This window comes from Hevea brasiliensis, chromosome 18, assembly GCF_030052815.1.
Source record: "Hevea brasiliensis isolate MT/VB/25A 57/8 chromosome 18, ASM3005281v1, whole genome shotgun sequence".
Lineage (NCBI taxonomy): Eukaryota > Viridiplantae > Streptophyta > Magnoliopsida > Malpighiales > Euphorbiaceae > Hevea > Hevea brasiliensis.
Window position 1 is genome coordinate 45788826 of NC_079510.1, and position 17341 is coordinate 45806166.

At 36.9% G+C, this 17341-nt stretch overlaps 2 protein-coding genes and 2 pseudogenes across 2 annotated transcripts; 2 read left to right on the forward strand and 2 right to left on the reverse strand.

Moving 5' to 3' along the window:
- The first annotated feature begins 204 nt into the window (after positions 1-204).
- LOC110638196 (LRR receptor-like serine/threonine-protein kinase FLS2) lies at positions 205-8290 on the forward strand (annotated as a pseudogene).
- Positions 8291-8626: 336 nt separating this feature from the next.
- Positions 8627-9736, reverse strand: LOC110638199 (chlorophyll a-b binding protein of LHCII type 1-like). The gene has a single exon (XM_021788666.2). The coding sequence runs from the start codon at positions 9578-9580 to the stop codon at positions 8786-8788; it is 795 nt and encodes a 264-aa protein (XP_021644358.1). The 5' UTR covers positions 9581-9736; the 3' UTR covers positions 8627-8785.
- A 1438-nt stretch (positions 9737-11174) lies between these two features.
- Positions 11175-12157, forward strand: LOC110638200 (chlorophyll a-b binding protein of LHCII type 1-like). The gene has a single exon (XM_021788667.2). The coding sequence runs from the start codon at positions 11249-11251 to the stop codon at positions 12044-12046; it is 798 nt and encodes a 265-aa protein (XP_021644359.2). The 5' UTR covers positions 11175-11248; the 3' UTR covers positions 12047-12157.
- A 369-nt stretch (positions 12158-12526) lies between these two features.
- On the reverse strand, positions 12527-16376 carry LOC110638197 (probable starch synthase 4, chloroplastic/amyloplastic; annotated as a pseudogene).
- Between the last annotated feature and the right edge of the window lie 965 nt (positions 16377-17341).

Sequence of the window (17341 nt, forward strand, 5' to 3'; positions counted from 1 at the left end):
GCAAGCCCAAGATAGCCTACAGGAGGAGGGTTGTTCCAAGAAGAGAAATTTTGTTTTGAAGAAATAAACTTTGCTGGTGAGATAGTGTATCAAATAAAGAAGAACAATGGTTAGCAAGTGCACCCAAAAGAAGAAGAAAAATGGTGAGAAGTGCACCAGAAATCAAAGCATTGGAGAGAAGGGCTCCGTGAAAGAGTTGGAGAGATGTGCCCCACCAACAATAAACATAGAGAGAAGTTCTCCATCAAAGCAAACAACACCACCAAACTTGGAGAGATGTGCTCCAAGACAACCAAACAAATCAGAACATGGAAGATAATTGAAGACTTGACTGAATTCACAGCTCCAACAAAAATCTCATCAAGGAGGAGTGTTGGAGTTAATGAGATTTAGTTGGTAAAATTCTATGTGTACAAGTAAAAAAAAGAGCCATACCTAAGCATGGTGCAAGTATGGCCTTGGTTTACAAAAGAAAGCAATATTTCCCTATAAAAAGGAAGAGAGTTGCTGCTGGAAATAAAGAGAGTTTTAGAGACATTGAAAGAGCTGGAAAGAGAGTTTTAGAGAGTTAAGAAAATGAGGAAGAAAAGAGAAAAAAAAAACCTTTGAATTTGTATATGTTAATCCTCAAGATGAATTTATGGTTTTCTTTCTCCTGCTTGTTCTAGTATAAATCTCTCTTAAATTTCTTAATTTTTTCTTTCTTCAAACCCAACAGGGTTGCTTCCAAATACAACAGGGAAGCAGCTGCTTCTACGTCCAAATGCTATCATATAGGGTTTCTTGGAACCGGAAAAATATATATAAAAAACAAGTAAATACGAAGAATAAATATAAATTGAAAATGAATATAAAGAAAAAAGAATAAGATGCCCAATAATATAAATAAATAAATAAATAAATTATATATATATATAATATATATATATATATATATATATATATATATATATATATATATATATATAAATTACTTTAGTAATATTCTATAAATTATTCTTCATTTTCTTCTAATTCTTTGGTTATTAAAATATCATTTGGTGGGTTTAAAAGAAAATTTTGGTTGGACATTATATCTTTTATTTTCATTGCTAGCTTTATTTTTTATGTATGATATTATTTTATATATTTTATAACTATGAGTTTTAATTTTTTTAATATTAATTGAATTATAACAACTGTCATAATTTTTTAATTTTAAAAGTAATTAATTTTAGTTTATAATAGAGTAATAATATGTTATAATCATTAAGTGAATAGAACATCATATGACAATATGGAATGAAACTATTTTAGAATTCAGTTTTATTATATTTATGTATAGATAGATGAGCAATCAAATATGTGGTTTTTAGCATCAAACTATTGTGTTCAATGCAAGCAATTTTCCAAGAAAAAGGTGTGAAAGGAGATGGTGGAAAATGGTTGCATATATCATGATATGTTGGAATACAGTTCAAGGGGGTGAAAGGAAAATGGATCAGATCTAATTGTACTTTACATAAAAGAAGAACATTTATTCAAATATTATATATAGCATAAATTTTTAATTCCACACTAACGTGGGACAACACAACAAGTGGATCATGTTGGAATTAAATAGACTCTATGAAGTATGAAGGATCCAAATGAAAATAGTAACAACTTTTAGCCTTATCTCTTTAACAATACAATATGTGAATGATAAGACTCTGCAATTTTTAAATAAGGTGGGGGGAAAGAATAATAAGGATATCTCAATGGACAACTAATATATAATTTTCGGATAGGGCCTATACCACTCTGATTAGATATGCATTTCCAAAACGCGTACTTCGGAGGCACAACTCAAAAAGGAGGGCCAACCCATCCTTTGAGCCGTTTTCTGCAACTTGTTCTTTATAAAAGCAAGTTCTCCATGCACACAAAGCAGTGTCACACAGTCATATGAACACTCAAAGCCGCGTTTGGCACATATATTGCACAAATACACTATTTGCATATTTCTCATCGACCCTTTTAAGTCTATCTTCTTTGAATGTATTGGGTTCCTGCCAAACTAGTTCATATGGGATTAGACATTACAGCGTTTTTTTTTTCAGCAAGATAGTGGCCATTACAAGTCAATCTTAGTTACTCTTCTCGAGGATATCCCATTTTTCTTTTTGCCTTGGTCATTGTCACATTGGTTGTGATTTGCGGTTTATGGGGTCAATGAACAATGATTGATTCAATTTTCTTTTGGTATTATAAAAGCTTTCATTAGATTGGAGCTTTTCGTTTCACATTATTTTCAGCCATAGTAATAGCAATGCAATCTCAAACTCAAAAGCCTAGGTTACAAATTGTTTTTATTTTGGTTTTTTCTGTTATGGTTACTGTCACATATGAAGGAATGGAAGCGTGAAAAACACAAGTTTATATCATTGAATTCAAAAATTTTCACGTAGGGTCACATGCATCATGCAAGATTTATTTTTATCTATTTGATTTCAATGATAAGCAACATATTAAAACTCTTTTAATATGTTTTTGGATCTGTATTTGCCATTTAAGATTTTAAAATTAATCAGATTAATTTTAGAACCCTAGATTAAATCAAGAACGATTACACTAACCTCTTGATGCACTGCAGAGGATACCAGATGTTGTCCCTCTAGTTTGTCCACACCAAGAACACCTATGGCAGCCCTTAAACAGCTTCTAAAGCTTTTTCTATTAATTAGAAATTCAAGTTCTGCCTTTTAAGAGATTAGAGATATAAACATGACACTAGAAATAATTTCTAGTGTTCTTAATTCAAGAGATTGATGGCTAATCTCTTTAAATTGATGAGAGATGAAGAAGAATAGATGAAAAGCCTCAAAGTGGCGTGACAAAGGAGATGAGTGGCTGCTGGTTGCTTTTCTTTTCATAACAACACTTAAATAGCTAGGTTAACACATTAAACCCTTGTCACATGTCACCATTTGATTAGCTCTAGGTTTTAGTGACCCAATCACATTGTGCCAAGTGTCAAACCTATATTTAATCTTGATTTTAATCATCTTACATGATTAAAAAACATTTGGCAAGCTTATGTATAATCCTATGTGTCACCATCTCATGGTTCCACGTGTCACACTGTGAAATGACCAAAATGCCCATGTGTCTTAATTTTGAGTTCTTAACCCAAAATAATTATTTTTCTTCTTCTAATTAATTTATATCAAATATAAATTAATTAATTAATCTCTATTAAATAATTTCCCATTAATTAAATTCATATTTAAACACTTTAAATATAAATTTAATTTATACTACACATCCAATAATCTAGATTTGGTTTCAAGTCATGCTAGGGACTTTTCAATTTAATTGCAAACCAAACCTATTTAATTAATCAATTAAACTCTTTAATTAATTAATTAAATCATATTTAAATAGGTGATAATTTGTGTATGTGTGTGACTTACTGGGCTCATCACTAATTGGCAATGAGACATGATATCAACTCTTAATATCATCAGAACTCTTTCTTACTATAAATGATTTCTCTAAATCATTTTATGAACCTCATAGACCATGGTTAACACCTAGCATAGCATGCCATGGCCACCCAATTAGTAATAAGGTTTACCTTAAATGAACCTATAATCATATGTTACCATGCACTAGAATCTCTCTGTTACAAAATCCCAACTCAAGCTGGAGTCATGGTTTATGTCAAACTCCATCTGCTATGAATATTATGTTCTCTTTTAATTCCAGTTCTTGATTAAAAGATTTTCTCATCAGAAACTCTTTTCTGAATAAATCAATCTGTCCTGGCCAGGAACTTGAAACATCAAGAACAATTAAATGAACATAGGATTTTATCTCTATTTACTTAGAGAAAGAGTTGATCAACACCTACCTCCATATATAACTAGTAGGAGCCAACACATACCCATATACCCATACATAGTACAAGTATAAAAGCAGTATCAAACTCAAACTACCTATATACAAGATAACTGTGCTATCTCAGGTTTAAAGATTATATGCAGTGATATGATTTATGACAAAACATTGACAAGAGTAAACTCCATGTGCTTGTCATAAGTGTCACTGGTTCGGCCTACTTATCATTTATAAGTGCCTATCATGTTTGTTATATGGCATGAGACTCACCATTCCATCTTATTTATATCTCATATAAATAACTTGGGAATAAACATAAATACAATCTTTCTGGATAAGTCATGTCCTTATTATGAAGTATCCTCGATTGTGAACCTATTTATGATACTTTGTGCTAGAAATATTGTCACTCATATTCTTAACAACTTAAGAATAATATTTCTAACAAAATATCAATGAATCTTTTCTATTACATATAAATATATTATGTAAACGGAAAAGTGGAAATGCCTTTTATTAACAAAAATATGTACAAGATATATACTAAATGATATGCTGTAGGGCATACTACTAACATCTCCGGAACCAAGATTTGAAGCTGACCTTGAGGCCTTGCAGGCCTTCAAGATTGCCATTTCAAATGACCCTTTAGGAGTACTTGCTAATTGGACTGAGGCAAGCCATCACTGCAACTGGTCTGGTGTTGCCTGTGACCCTTCCTCGAATCGTGTCATTTCCATTTCTCTAGTTGATTGGAAGCTCCCAGGCCAGATATCTCCATTTCTGGGAATCCTCTCAGCTCTTCAGGTTCTTGATTTAACTTCAAATTCATTCACTGGGCACATTCCACCACCGCTGGGATTTTGCTCCCAGCTAACAGATCTTGCTTTCTATCAAAATTCTCTTTCAGGTCCAATTCCAGCAGAATTATTCCATCTTCAAAATCTGCTTTTTGTAGATTTAGATTACAATTTCTTGAATGGAATCATTCCTGAAAACATTTGTAATTGCACCGGCCTGCAAGGGTTTGGGGCCCATTTTAACAATCTCACTGGCACAATACCCAGAAACATTGGGAAATTAGTTAACTTGTAAATATTTTTGGAAAGTGAAAACAACTTGGAGGGTTCAATAACTGTCTCCATTGGTGGGTTGCAAGCTTTGTAAACTTTTAAGTTGAATTCAAACCGCTTATCTGGAGTAATACCTAGAGACATAGGGAATTTGTCCAACTTAGAGTACCTTATGTATGGGAACTCTCTTGTTGGAGAAATCCCTTCAGAACTAGGTCGTTGCAAGAGGCTTGCCCATCTTGAACAATACAGCAATCAGCTTAGTGGAGCTATTCCCTCTGAGCGTGGAAGTTTGATCCGCTTAGAAAAATTACTTTTGTCCAAAAATAGGCTAAATTCCACAATTCCTCTCTCCTTATTCAATTGACTTCATTAACCCATTTAGGTCTATCGGAGAACCAGTTAACGGGAATACTCCCTCAAGCACTAGGATCTCTGAGGTCAATGGAGGTGTTGACACTTCATTCAAACAAGTTTACTGGGGAGATAAACTTCATCGATAACAAAACTGTCAAATTTATCGTACCTGTCTATGAGCTACAATTTCCGTAGCAGTTTCCATCAAATATAGGAATGCTTTACAATTTAAGGAACCTTAGCCTGAGAAACAACCTTCTTGAGGGATCCATTCCTTCTAGCATCTCCAATTGTAACCAACTTCTGCACATCGATTTAGCTTATAATAGAATTACTGGGAAACTTCCCTGGGGTTTGGGAAAGTTGCATAGTTTAACGAAGCTATCTCTTGGACCAAATCAAGTGTCTGGGGAAATACCTGATGACCTCCAATCTTGAAATCTTGAGTTTGGGAGAGAACAATTTCAGTGGATTGCTAAAACCTGGAATTGGCAAGCTCTATAATCTACGAACAGTCAAAGCTGGTTACAATTCGTTCACAGATCCAATTCCACCAGAGATTGCCAATTTAAGTCAACTGATCACTTTATCACTTTGTGGAAGTAGGTTTTCAGTCCTCATTCCACCAACATTATCCAAGCTTTCTTCCATTCAAGGGCTTGTCTTCCAAAGCGATGCTCTAGAAGGTCCAATACCGGAGAATATTTCTGAACTGAAACATTTAACTTTTCTCATGCTGGGGCTCAACAGGCTTGCCGGTCCAATTCCAGATGCTGTCTCAAAACTTGAAATGCTTTCGTACTTGGACCTGCACAGCAACATGCTAAATGGGTCCATTCCTTCAAGTATGCAGGCTATTAATCGACCAATGTCTCTTGATATCTCTCACAAACATCACACAGGATCAATCCCTGGATCTATAGTGTCCCGCATGAAAAGTATGGAGATTGTTCTCAACTTGTCATACAATTTATTTTGGGGACATTTTCCAGTTGAGCTAGGAATGTTGGAAGCCGTACAAGCGATTGATCTCTCAAACAAGAATCTTTCAGGAGTCATTCCTGAAACACTTGGAGGCTGCAGAAACTCGATCTCTCTTGATCTGTCTGGGAACAAGCTCTCTGGTCCAATTCCAGCTAGACCTTCAGTCAGCTGAGTGTGCTTACGAGCGTGAACTTTTCTATGAATGAGTTAGATGGTCAAATCCCTAAAAGTTTGGTAGAGCTGAAGCATCTAACAACCCTAGACCTTTCTCAGAACCAGCTGAAGGGCAAAATACCTGAGAGCTTTGCCAATCTTTCCTTCTTGAAACAGCATAATTTGTCTTTTAATCAAGTTGAAGACCAAGTTCCTGAGACTGGCATATTCAAAAACATAAACGCTTCCAGTTTGATTGATAACCCTGGACTCTGTGGATCCAATTCTCTACGGCCATGTAGAAAGAGAAGTTCACATTCCTTGTCCAAGAAAACAGTGTGGATTCTGATTTCACTTGGAGTGGTTTTCACACTTCTCATTTTGGTGGTAGTGATTTCAATGCTCCTCCAATGTGCCAAAAAGCCGAAAGCAGAACATGTTGAAAATGCAGAACCAGAATTCACTTTAGCATTGAAACTCGCAAGGTTTGAGCCGATGGAGTTAGAAAATGCTACTAGTTTCTTCAGCGAAGATAACTTAATTGGTGCCAGCAGTTTGAGCACTGTTTACAAGGGCCAGTTGGAAGACGGAAGGATTGTAGTTGTAAAGAAACTGAATTTGCAGCAGTTCCCTGCAGAATCTGACAAGAGTTTCTATAGAGAAGTCAAAAATATTGAGCCAGTTGAGACACAAGAATTTGGTCAAGGTAATTGGTTGTGCCTGGGAGAGTACTAAACTAAAGGCTTTAGTTCTGGAATACATGAACAATGGTAGCATGGAGAGCATCATCCATGACCCTAAAGTTGATCAATCAAGGTGGATATTATCTGAAAGGATCAATGTCCGTGTTTCAATTGCAAGCGTACTGGATTATTTGCATTCTAGGTACGACTTCCCCATTGCCCACTGTGACTTGAAACCCTCAAATATTCTGTTGGACAGTGATTGGGTTGCCCATGTGAGCGACTTTGGAACAGCACGCACAGTCGGTGTTCATCTCCAGGATGGAAGTAGTCTTTCCTCATCTTGAGCTTTTCAAAGCACCATAGGCTACTTAGCCCCAGGTAACCTCCATTCTTCTCAATCATATCGCTTATATTCAATTTTTTTATTTCCTGTCAAGATTGTTCACAAATTTCTGAGAGTGAATTTATCAATTTAGATGGCGTAAATAGTCTACAACCAGATTTCCTCAATAGTAAAAATACTAAATAAAAATGAAATGGTTACAGATAATCAATTAAAGTGGATAACTTTACTTCCCCATATTTCCCTCATTAGTTTTTGTCTAGTCTTTAGAACTGTTTCTGTTTTTCTATGGATTTGATATCACTAACACATGCATGTGGTATTATCAGAATGCATACATGAGGAAGGTAACAACAAAAGTAGATGTGTTCAGCTTTGGGATTACAGTGATGGAGTTCCTAACAAACGAAGGCCAACCCAAATGACAGAAGAGGATGGACTGCCAATCAGTCAGAGTCAAGTAATTGAGAAAGCCCTTGGCAATGGTATTAATGGACTCCTTCAAGTTTTAGACCCCTTGATTGCCATGAATATTTCCAAGGAGGAAGAAACATTGATAGAGTTCTTTAAACTTACCTTATTCTGTACTAATCCAAATCCTGACAAAAGACCCAACATGAACGAGGTTTTGTCTTCCCTAAAGAGGCTAAGGAGGCAAAGCTAAACTCCAAATTGCAAACGAATATAGCATGAGACAATCGAACTTCTGTGCACTTTGGACTCAAATTGCAATTTGGATGGTGCCCACACCCAGATGATAAATTGTTTATAAATTTGTTGAAATGCATTTGCTGCTTTGGATTGAAATAAATCACAGCTTAGAATTTCAGTAACTCTTGTGAGCAATGTAATTTCTTGATCAAAATAGCTTCAATGCTGCTATATTCTACAAAAATGCATATATTTTAGCTGTTGTAACAACAATCAGGAAGGAAAGAATTCTCTTAGAAGTATTCTTTAAATTAAGATAGAGTAATTTAATCGGGATTGGGAATAAGGAGGCAGGGATGATTTTGCTACTTTTTTTTAAAATATAAAACACTTAATATTGAGATTATAACTTTGTTAATATTATTCTGGGTGCTAAACCTTCTGCAATATCGCAGAATGGAATACCAAAAAAATTAACCCATTTGAACAAAGAAAGAAGACAGCAAAAAGTACTGAACTGAGGACAAGAAGGTTAAAAATTGGATTAAAAAAAAAAATTAATCATCCACTTGGACTAGTTTTTGACAGATAATACGTTTTCCGCGCTACTAGTCATATCACAATTTTTGCCTTCACTTTGGAAGGAAAAGCACTCAAAATATTACAAGATTTTCCATTCACTTTCCAGGGACAAAGTTTGTGGCATAAGCCCAGGCATTGTTGTTGACAGGGTCAGCAAGGTGGTCAGCCAAGTTCTCCAATGGTCCCTTTCCTGTCACAATGGCCTGAACAAAGAATCCAAACATGGAGAACATAGCCAATCTGCCATTCTTGATTTCCTTCACCTTAAGCTCAGCAAATGCCTCTGGGTCATCAGCCAAGCCCAATGGGTCAAAGCTCCCACCTGGGTAGATTGGGTCTGTGACCTCACCGAGCGGTCCACCGGCAATTCTATAACCCTCAACAGCACCCATCAACACAACCTGGACTGCCCAGATGGCCAAGATGCTTTGTGCATGGATCAAGCTTGGGTTGCCTAAGTAGTCAAGACCACCCTCGCTGAAGATCTGGGCTCCTGCCTTGAACCATACAGCCTCGCCGAACTTGACTCCGTTGCGAGCCAAGAGCTCAGGGAAGACGCAACCAAGAGCTCCAAGCATGGCCCATCTACAGTGGATCACTTCTAGTTCACGGTTTCTAGCAAAGGTTTCTGGGTCAGCAGAGAGCCCAGCGGTGTCCCAACCATAGTCACCAGGGAATTCACCAGTCAAGTAGGATGGGGGCTCACCGGACAATGGACCCAAGTACAAAACACGGTCTGGGCCGTACCATGGGCTTCCAGAGGAAACAGGCCTACCGGCACTTTTCCTCATGGATACACGGCCATTGCCCTTGAGCTCAGGGGCGGAGGGGGTGAGCTTCACCGCTTTGCCTGCAAAGGAGGAGGAGAGAGCCATTGTAGAGGCAGCCATTGGTAGATCAGAAGTGATAAGTATTGATTGTATGTAGTGTTGGTTGGGTTGCTTGGTGTTGGTGGGCTTGTAGGGTTGTATTTATAGGGGTTATAGGAGGGTGTCCTTATCTTGGGAGATCTATATGTGAATTCTTATTGGTTTTTGAAATTCACAAGTATGATTTTCTTTGTCAACTAAGCCACTCTTATCAGCCCCTATAGTGTTTGGGTGCAATAAACGTATCAAGAATCTCAGCCGATGTTATAAATTGTACTTTAATCCAATAGACTACTGCCACTTGTACTATTGGATATAGCCCGTATATCTTCATGGGAAAAGTGTTGGACAATTATCTGCCATATCAACAAGTTTTTGTTTTTCTGTCAAGGAAAATGCACTCTATATTTAATTAAAAAATAAAATATATATTATTTTGATGCTATCAAAAAATTATTTAATTATTTTAAAATTTTTATAATTAAAATATATTAAATTAACATATTAATTAAGTCAATTTTTTTAGGGAGTACACTTTAGTATGCTGTGAATTATGCGCCTGCCTATAGTCTCATCCATTGAATATACTTCAAAATTTTATTTTATACTTTAAAAATTTATCATGAATATATAATTCGATTCTTAATTAATCATTGTTAATAAGACAATTATGACTATATTTCAGATAATTAATTAATAATCTCAAAATAAAAGAATTATTAGGTGCACCCTACCTTCTCTCACAATCATGTAGAACTCACGAAGAACTTACTTTCTACAGAGTAAGTAATATTTTTTAGTGATCCTGCTGTACTTAATAATTAGCCCTCAAAATAATGCCATTATCATAATTGCAAGAAAATTCTAGAAGAAACATATGCAATTCCAAAACGTTTACCGATAGAAATTGACAGAGTTTGCTGTCATTTTAGAAACCACCGTTCTTTGATTAGGCTGGCTGGTTTCATGTTCCTTTCAAGAACTTTGGTTCAATCAATAGATATATTAGTTTCATAAAAACTGAAATCTTTGAAACCTGTTGGACATGATGATAATCTCAGCTTTCCCACTACCTTAGATTTTCTTCTGCAGATATTTTCTGCAGGCATCTTACCAACCACTCAAACTTAGAGTAATTACTATTTGCTAAACTCACCCGTTATGTGAACTCTCTCAACTAATAAAGGTTGATGGACGCAGCTTTACTCGTGGATAATCTCTAAAGTAAATCTACATTAACATCATTTCTTTCACAAAAATCTATTGCATGCATTGACAGAAGAGTTTTCTTTTTTCTTAATAATTTGCTGTGAAAATGCATTGAAGCATTTGATTTTAATATAATTTTTCTCACATAAATTGATTTGAAAATAGAAAGAGAAGAAGGATAACGTATGAAAGTGGAACACCAGATTGACTACAGGGTAAAAATTTGAATCTAAGAACTTAGTGGTCTAAAGACTGCCAAGTAGGATAACGAGAACGAGGACTACAATCTTGAGCCTCCAATGAAATGAGAGATTTAGATACCCCAAGATAAGACGCACCTGTGAAATCCTGGACATGGATTCCACCAAGATAAGGAAATCCACACCCAACCCATTATAAATGCCCACCAAACCCACTTCTCTCTCCCACCACTTCAACCACTCAACTTGTAGAAGACTAAAACCCACACTCATTTAAGCAATGGCAGCCTCAACTATGGCCCTCTCCTCCCCTTCATTTGCAGGCAAGGCGGTGAAGCTCAACCCCTCTGCCCCTGAGCTCATGGGCAATGGCCGTGTATCCATGAGGAAAAGTGCCGGTAGGTCTGTTTCCTCTGGAAGCCCATGGTACGGCCCAGACCGTGTTTTGTACTTGGGTCCATTGTCCGGTGAGCCCCCATCCTACCTGACTGGTGAATTCCCTGGTGACTATGGTTGGGACACCGCTGGGCTCTCTGCTGACCCAGAAACCTTTGCTAGGAACCGTGAGCTAGAAGTGATCCATTGTAGATGGGCCATGCTTGGAGCACTTGGTTGCGTCTTCCCCGAGCTCTTGGCTCGCAACGGAGTTAAGTTCGGCGAGGCTGTGTGGTTCAAGGCAGGAGCCCAGATCTTCAGCGAAGGTGGTCTTGACTACTTAGGCAACCCAAGCTTGATCCATGCACAAAGCATCTTGGCCATCTGGGCAGTCCAGGTTGTGTTGATGGGTGCCGTTGAGGGTTACAGAATTGCCGGTGGACCGCTCGGTGAGGTCACAGATCCAATCTACCCAGGTGGGAGTTTTGACCCATTGGGCTTGGCTGATGACCCAGAGGCATTTGCTGAGCTCAAGGTGAAGGAGATCAAGAATGGCAGATTGGCTATGTTCTCCATGTTTGGATTCTTTGTTCAGGCCATTGTGACAGGAAAGGGACCACTGGAGAACTTGGCCGACCACCTTGCTGACCCCGTCAACAACAATGCCTGGGCTTATGCCACAAATTTCGTCCCTGGAAAGTGAGCTTGAAAAGGAGATTTTTTATGTTTGTACTTTAGATTGTGGATTGTGATATTTAAATTTGTTGTGAGCTAATTCAAAGCATGATATGAATTTGGCGTGCTAAAAGTGCAACCTTCTGTGTGGCTATTCTTGTAAAAAAAATGTGGGACAGCCACTGTCTCACTCTCAGAATATATATATATATATATATTCAACAGTAAATTCCATGAAACCATGCAATAATTAGGGGCACGGTAAAGCAAATTGTTGTAAGGCACGGTAAATCAAATTGTAGTAAGTGTCATGGCAGTTTGTGAAACGCAGGGTAACACCGACCCCGTTAACCAATAAGATGAAAATGATTGGTTATTTCAATTTAGACGGTCGGAGTTTCTGAAACGCAGACTTGGAACTGCGTTTGTAAGGTGGAAAATAGTAAATTTCAAACATATGGATCAGGAAAAGATGAGCCTAGAACAATGACAAGGAAAAGCTGTAAACACTGACTCTGAATTTCTGGTATACATTGACATATTATAATGTTTATCAACAAAAGAATTGCGTGGTCTGTACCTTCATTCCCACGCACCCAACCACACCCTTTTTCCCCTACAACCAACCCCAAAACGAAAGGGGAGAAAAGAAAGAAGAGAAAGTTACAGGACATGTCTGTAAAGGCACTTTGCTGGCCTAGTTTTCTTAGTTCATGGCCTACAAATTCACAGCCATGAATCAAGTTAAATCAAGTACAGTTCCACAGCTTCCGTGAAAATGCCTACTTACGATGCCTTAGACTGACTTGCTGCCGCCCTTGATCTGGCCACTGATTTTGAGTAGAGGTCCGTACTGTGATGCTGTAGATTCCCAACTAAAATCAATATTCATGCCCTTCTGAACAAGCTGCTGCCAGCCCTCATGATTGTTTCTATAGTAGTTAAATGCACGTTCTAATGTACCATTTACTCCCTGAAAATATTAGCGAGACATTTTGATCCATCAGAACAGCATCCCAAATGAGCATGTTCAATGAAAATGGACAAAATCCCAGAGCAGGGGAAGAAATTAAAAGGTTCAATATGGATGATACTTCTAGTTCTATAGTAGCTCATGCAGGCAGACGTCAATAATTGATTGACTGGTACTATTAATAACTTCTACTAGCTCAAAGCCAGTGTACCATGGGGGTTAAAAAAACCAAGTATTCAGCTCTAGTTGTTTACCAGTTCATCGGGATTCAAGAATGTATATCCATTTCGAAATTGAAGAGGAATTGTATCATCATCAACATCAAAAACACTACAGGAGAAGGGAGAAAAATCAGGAGTTAATGAACAATACTACCTGAAAATTATGTCAGGCAAATTGTTGAATTATGCAAAAAAAATCATGTCACCTGTCATTTAGACCACCAGTTTTTCTTGCAATGGGTATGGAACCATATCTCATTGCTATCATCTGCAGAAAATTACAGGTAGAAAAAGAAGAGTTCAAATACACGTTTGCATCTGGAACTGACAATGATATGTATAAAATATGGTGTTGTACACATGGAAAATCTTATGTTTAAGTTAACAATTATGCTGCAAAATTAGTTCTCGTTCATCAGGTTTCAGTTCCATAGTTACAGCAATACAGATATCACTTTCAAATCCATCAGATATCACTAGATCGTTTGCCATTCTAGAACATTTGCATGGGCAATACTGACAGCTTTACCTGTGTAAGGCCACAAGGCTCAAAGATAGATGGGATGATGAACATGTCAGATGCTGCATAAATGGAATGGGAAAGAGATTCATCATACTTCAATATCAGTCGAACACGCTCGTGATTCTGAAAATGACTTGCAATACCCTCAAATTCCCTCTACATAAGAAACAAGTAAGTTAATTAAATGCATCCATCAAGTGTAAATTGAAGAGAGGATTTGGAAAAGAATGGCTGAAGGTTAAATAAATGAAATCAGTGCTCATGTCCAAAATGGCGTTCATTTCCCACATGTAGAGTTCATAAGCTCGACCATCTATGAACATATTTGTTTGTCCATATTGCGAGCTTATAACTGCACATTTGGCATAGTGATTGGGACTTGTTTTGCAAAAATACTTTCTTAGATGCTTTGGGTATTCATCCGCATCCAAAAACACCTCGAAAGTAGTTTTTGGCCATTTTAGGAGGAAGCAACCAAGGAAGTGCATTCGACAAATACAGCTACACAACAATTCCATGTATTATATATATGTATTCTCAAAATGATTTCTTGTAGAATTAGGATCTTATATCCAAAATAATACGCAAAAAAGCAGAGGATTGCATATTTTTCGGTAGTATAAAGAGAAACAGAGGATTACCTGGATATGTGAAACTGGGCTTGAGCCAAGAAGTAGAAATTGTCCTCCCAACTCTAGTGTTCGGTATATTGCATGTCTAATAAGATGTACACCTTTCTGTGGCACCAATCTTGTTATGCAGCCTACCTATTCAATAAAAGATGAAAGAATTCCATTAATGGAAGTAGATTCAGCAAAAATAAAAACAATAACCATGTAAGTATAGTGTCCACATGGTATTGGTATGCCCATAAGCTCCTTTACAATCTCCCTATGACAGCATATCAATCACTCCTAAAAATAAAACTTAATATATATGTGTGAGCGTGCGCATCCATGCTAATCTGAGATGAGAGAAAACGGTTAACGTTTACACAACGGGAGAAAAAATATAAAAACCAATGAGTTGCAGGATGATATGCAAAATGGATTCTCTGCTTAATAAAAGAAAACGTCTTGATAAAACTCTTAACACAACACTGTTCAAGTGGACAAAAAAAAGACACAACACTGTGCAACATATGTTTCCCAATATTGATACATCACAGAATCAAGAAAAATATTGATTGAGATATCATTGAAACACTGTTAACTATGATACCCAAAATGATTGGCATTTTAGCCCAAGGTTCCCAGAATAAGTAGAAGTGAATCATTTGGAGCTTTTGAAGGAAGAATACCAATGGCTGCCTAGCATCTGCAGTTGATAGCCCAAGATGCCTTCTTGTAGCTATTTTGTTTTCTGCTTTCCCTTGAAGGTTATTAGCACTGTACTGAACTTTGAGAAGAGTATCAGTCACAGGATTCCATGTGTCAGTATCAATTCCATTAAGAATTCCAATGAACTTCTTGGCATGGAAATTAAGAGTTGAATGGGGACCTCTTCCACCCTATAAAAGATGAATGAACCCTGTATTAAACATAACAGATGAAGGGTAGCTATACAATGTCATACAAAAGCCCTTCAGATCTTTGTGGCATGCATACGGGTCCAAAAAGAAAAGGTAAAAGGCTGCAGTTTGTCAATTGCTACCCATTTATATACTTTTGGAGGTACTAAAACAAAATAGTATCTTTTAGCTAAAAGCAGAAAAATATGTGTATAGTTAGTTCTTTATAAGCCCTAGATGCAACTACGTCTAGGTAATTTACACAAAATTAGAGAACACAACCAGAAACATCATTCAACAAATTTTCATGCGAATATTTCCATACAATTCAAAACTTAGATAGCTGAGCTGAAAGCCTGAATCATGATATCAAAAGGTTAATTTTAGTCATTTCTTGAAACTTCGCTTCTCATATTATTCTAAAAAATATGAGAGAGAAAGCAATTTATCAGATAAAGAAGAGCTAAAAGGAAAAATCCATACCTCAGCAGTCCGCACCTCTTGTGCATCGGTGGGTGATACTGTTGTCACGATGTTTGAGAACACCACTGCACCCTGGGGAACAGGAAAGTGTAAGCAACCATAGATGGTGGACAATTCCAGGAAAGGATGATGTGAACTATACTTGAATAAAGAATTTCAATACCTTAATAGGATTGACCCTATCATGTGCTGAGTTGTCCTGCATTCTATCTGGTCTATTTAGCTGCTTGACATCAAGTCCACAAGGATGCCAAAATATGATGCAGCTGCAGTCCCTTGGTACTCAAAGTTGTGACACGTAAAACATATTCTAGCTGAATTCAATCCTTTTGGGCAATATAAATCCCAATAGAGTGGCGCCTGAAATAGCAATAAGAGAGTTTTCATTGCATTGAAATGATTGATCATGTGCTGAAAGAAAATTCGAGGCAGCATTGGAATTTTATATGTCTGGTTTGATCATACAACAAAAGCTGTCTGCCAGTCATGGCAATGAATTATGTCTGGTTTTTTGCCAGCTTCAAGAAGCAAATCAAGTGCAGCACGGCTAAAAAATGAAAAACGTTTGAAATCATCATGTTCTCCATAAAACTGCCCTCTCCAGAAGAATTTGTCACGGTGATGAGGCTCAATAAAGTAAACAGGAAGACCTGTCAGATCAAAACTCACAATCAAGATGTACTGCTTAGATAGACTATGGAAACAAAAGCAATTAGAGTCACAAACCTTCAATGATGCCAACCCATATTTTGTTTTTGTACAATTTGCCATCAAGATACGACTCCACTATCACATCTAGGGCATGCACAAGCAATCAGATTATTGAAAACGTTCATAAAACAAAAGTTCTTTCAATTGTTGCTCAAGTCAAAATTTTGTCATACCCTCAAATTGCCAATACCATCATATTGCATGCAATCATAATTAGGCAGAATAATTTCCACAAGGTGTCCTCTCTTTTGGAGTGCTTTTCCAAGACCAGTCACAACATCTCCCAGACCACCAACCTGTAAGGAAAAATAATCCACAATATTAATGATGAAAATATGACCATGACAATAACAACAGAAAAGGGGGGAAATTATTAACTTGCCATTAGCTATAGGACCAATATTCATAATTAAGCAAGCAGAACAACAATCCAAGATGTCATGAGCATAATCATTTATTTGGAAGAATTAATTGATTGCCAATCAGAAATATAAATTAAGAACTAATAATTGTGTGTTTCACTGTCCAGCTGCAGTGTTATTCATGTGACATGAGGTTTGAGAATTTCGAATGGTTGTATAATGCTCTTTTTCATCATAGTAAAACTTTTTCTTTTGTCTTACCTATGGACGTAAATTTTAGGGTCGAATCACAAAAATCTTGTGTTATTCTTCTCCTCTTCTATGTTGTGTGATTGTGCAATTGTATGTGCTTTAAATTTGCGTGCCTGTTTAAACATGCAAAAAATAAGAAATTTAGTAAACTAGCTTCAGCTCAACTAAGCCTTATCCTGGCTAAAGGGAGATGGCTAAAATCCATCCTTGTAGCAAGAGAAAACACATTGATGCGAATATATAAGACTCAATTATTTGTGGGAAAATTTGGCATGGGTGCATCTGTTG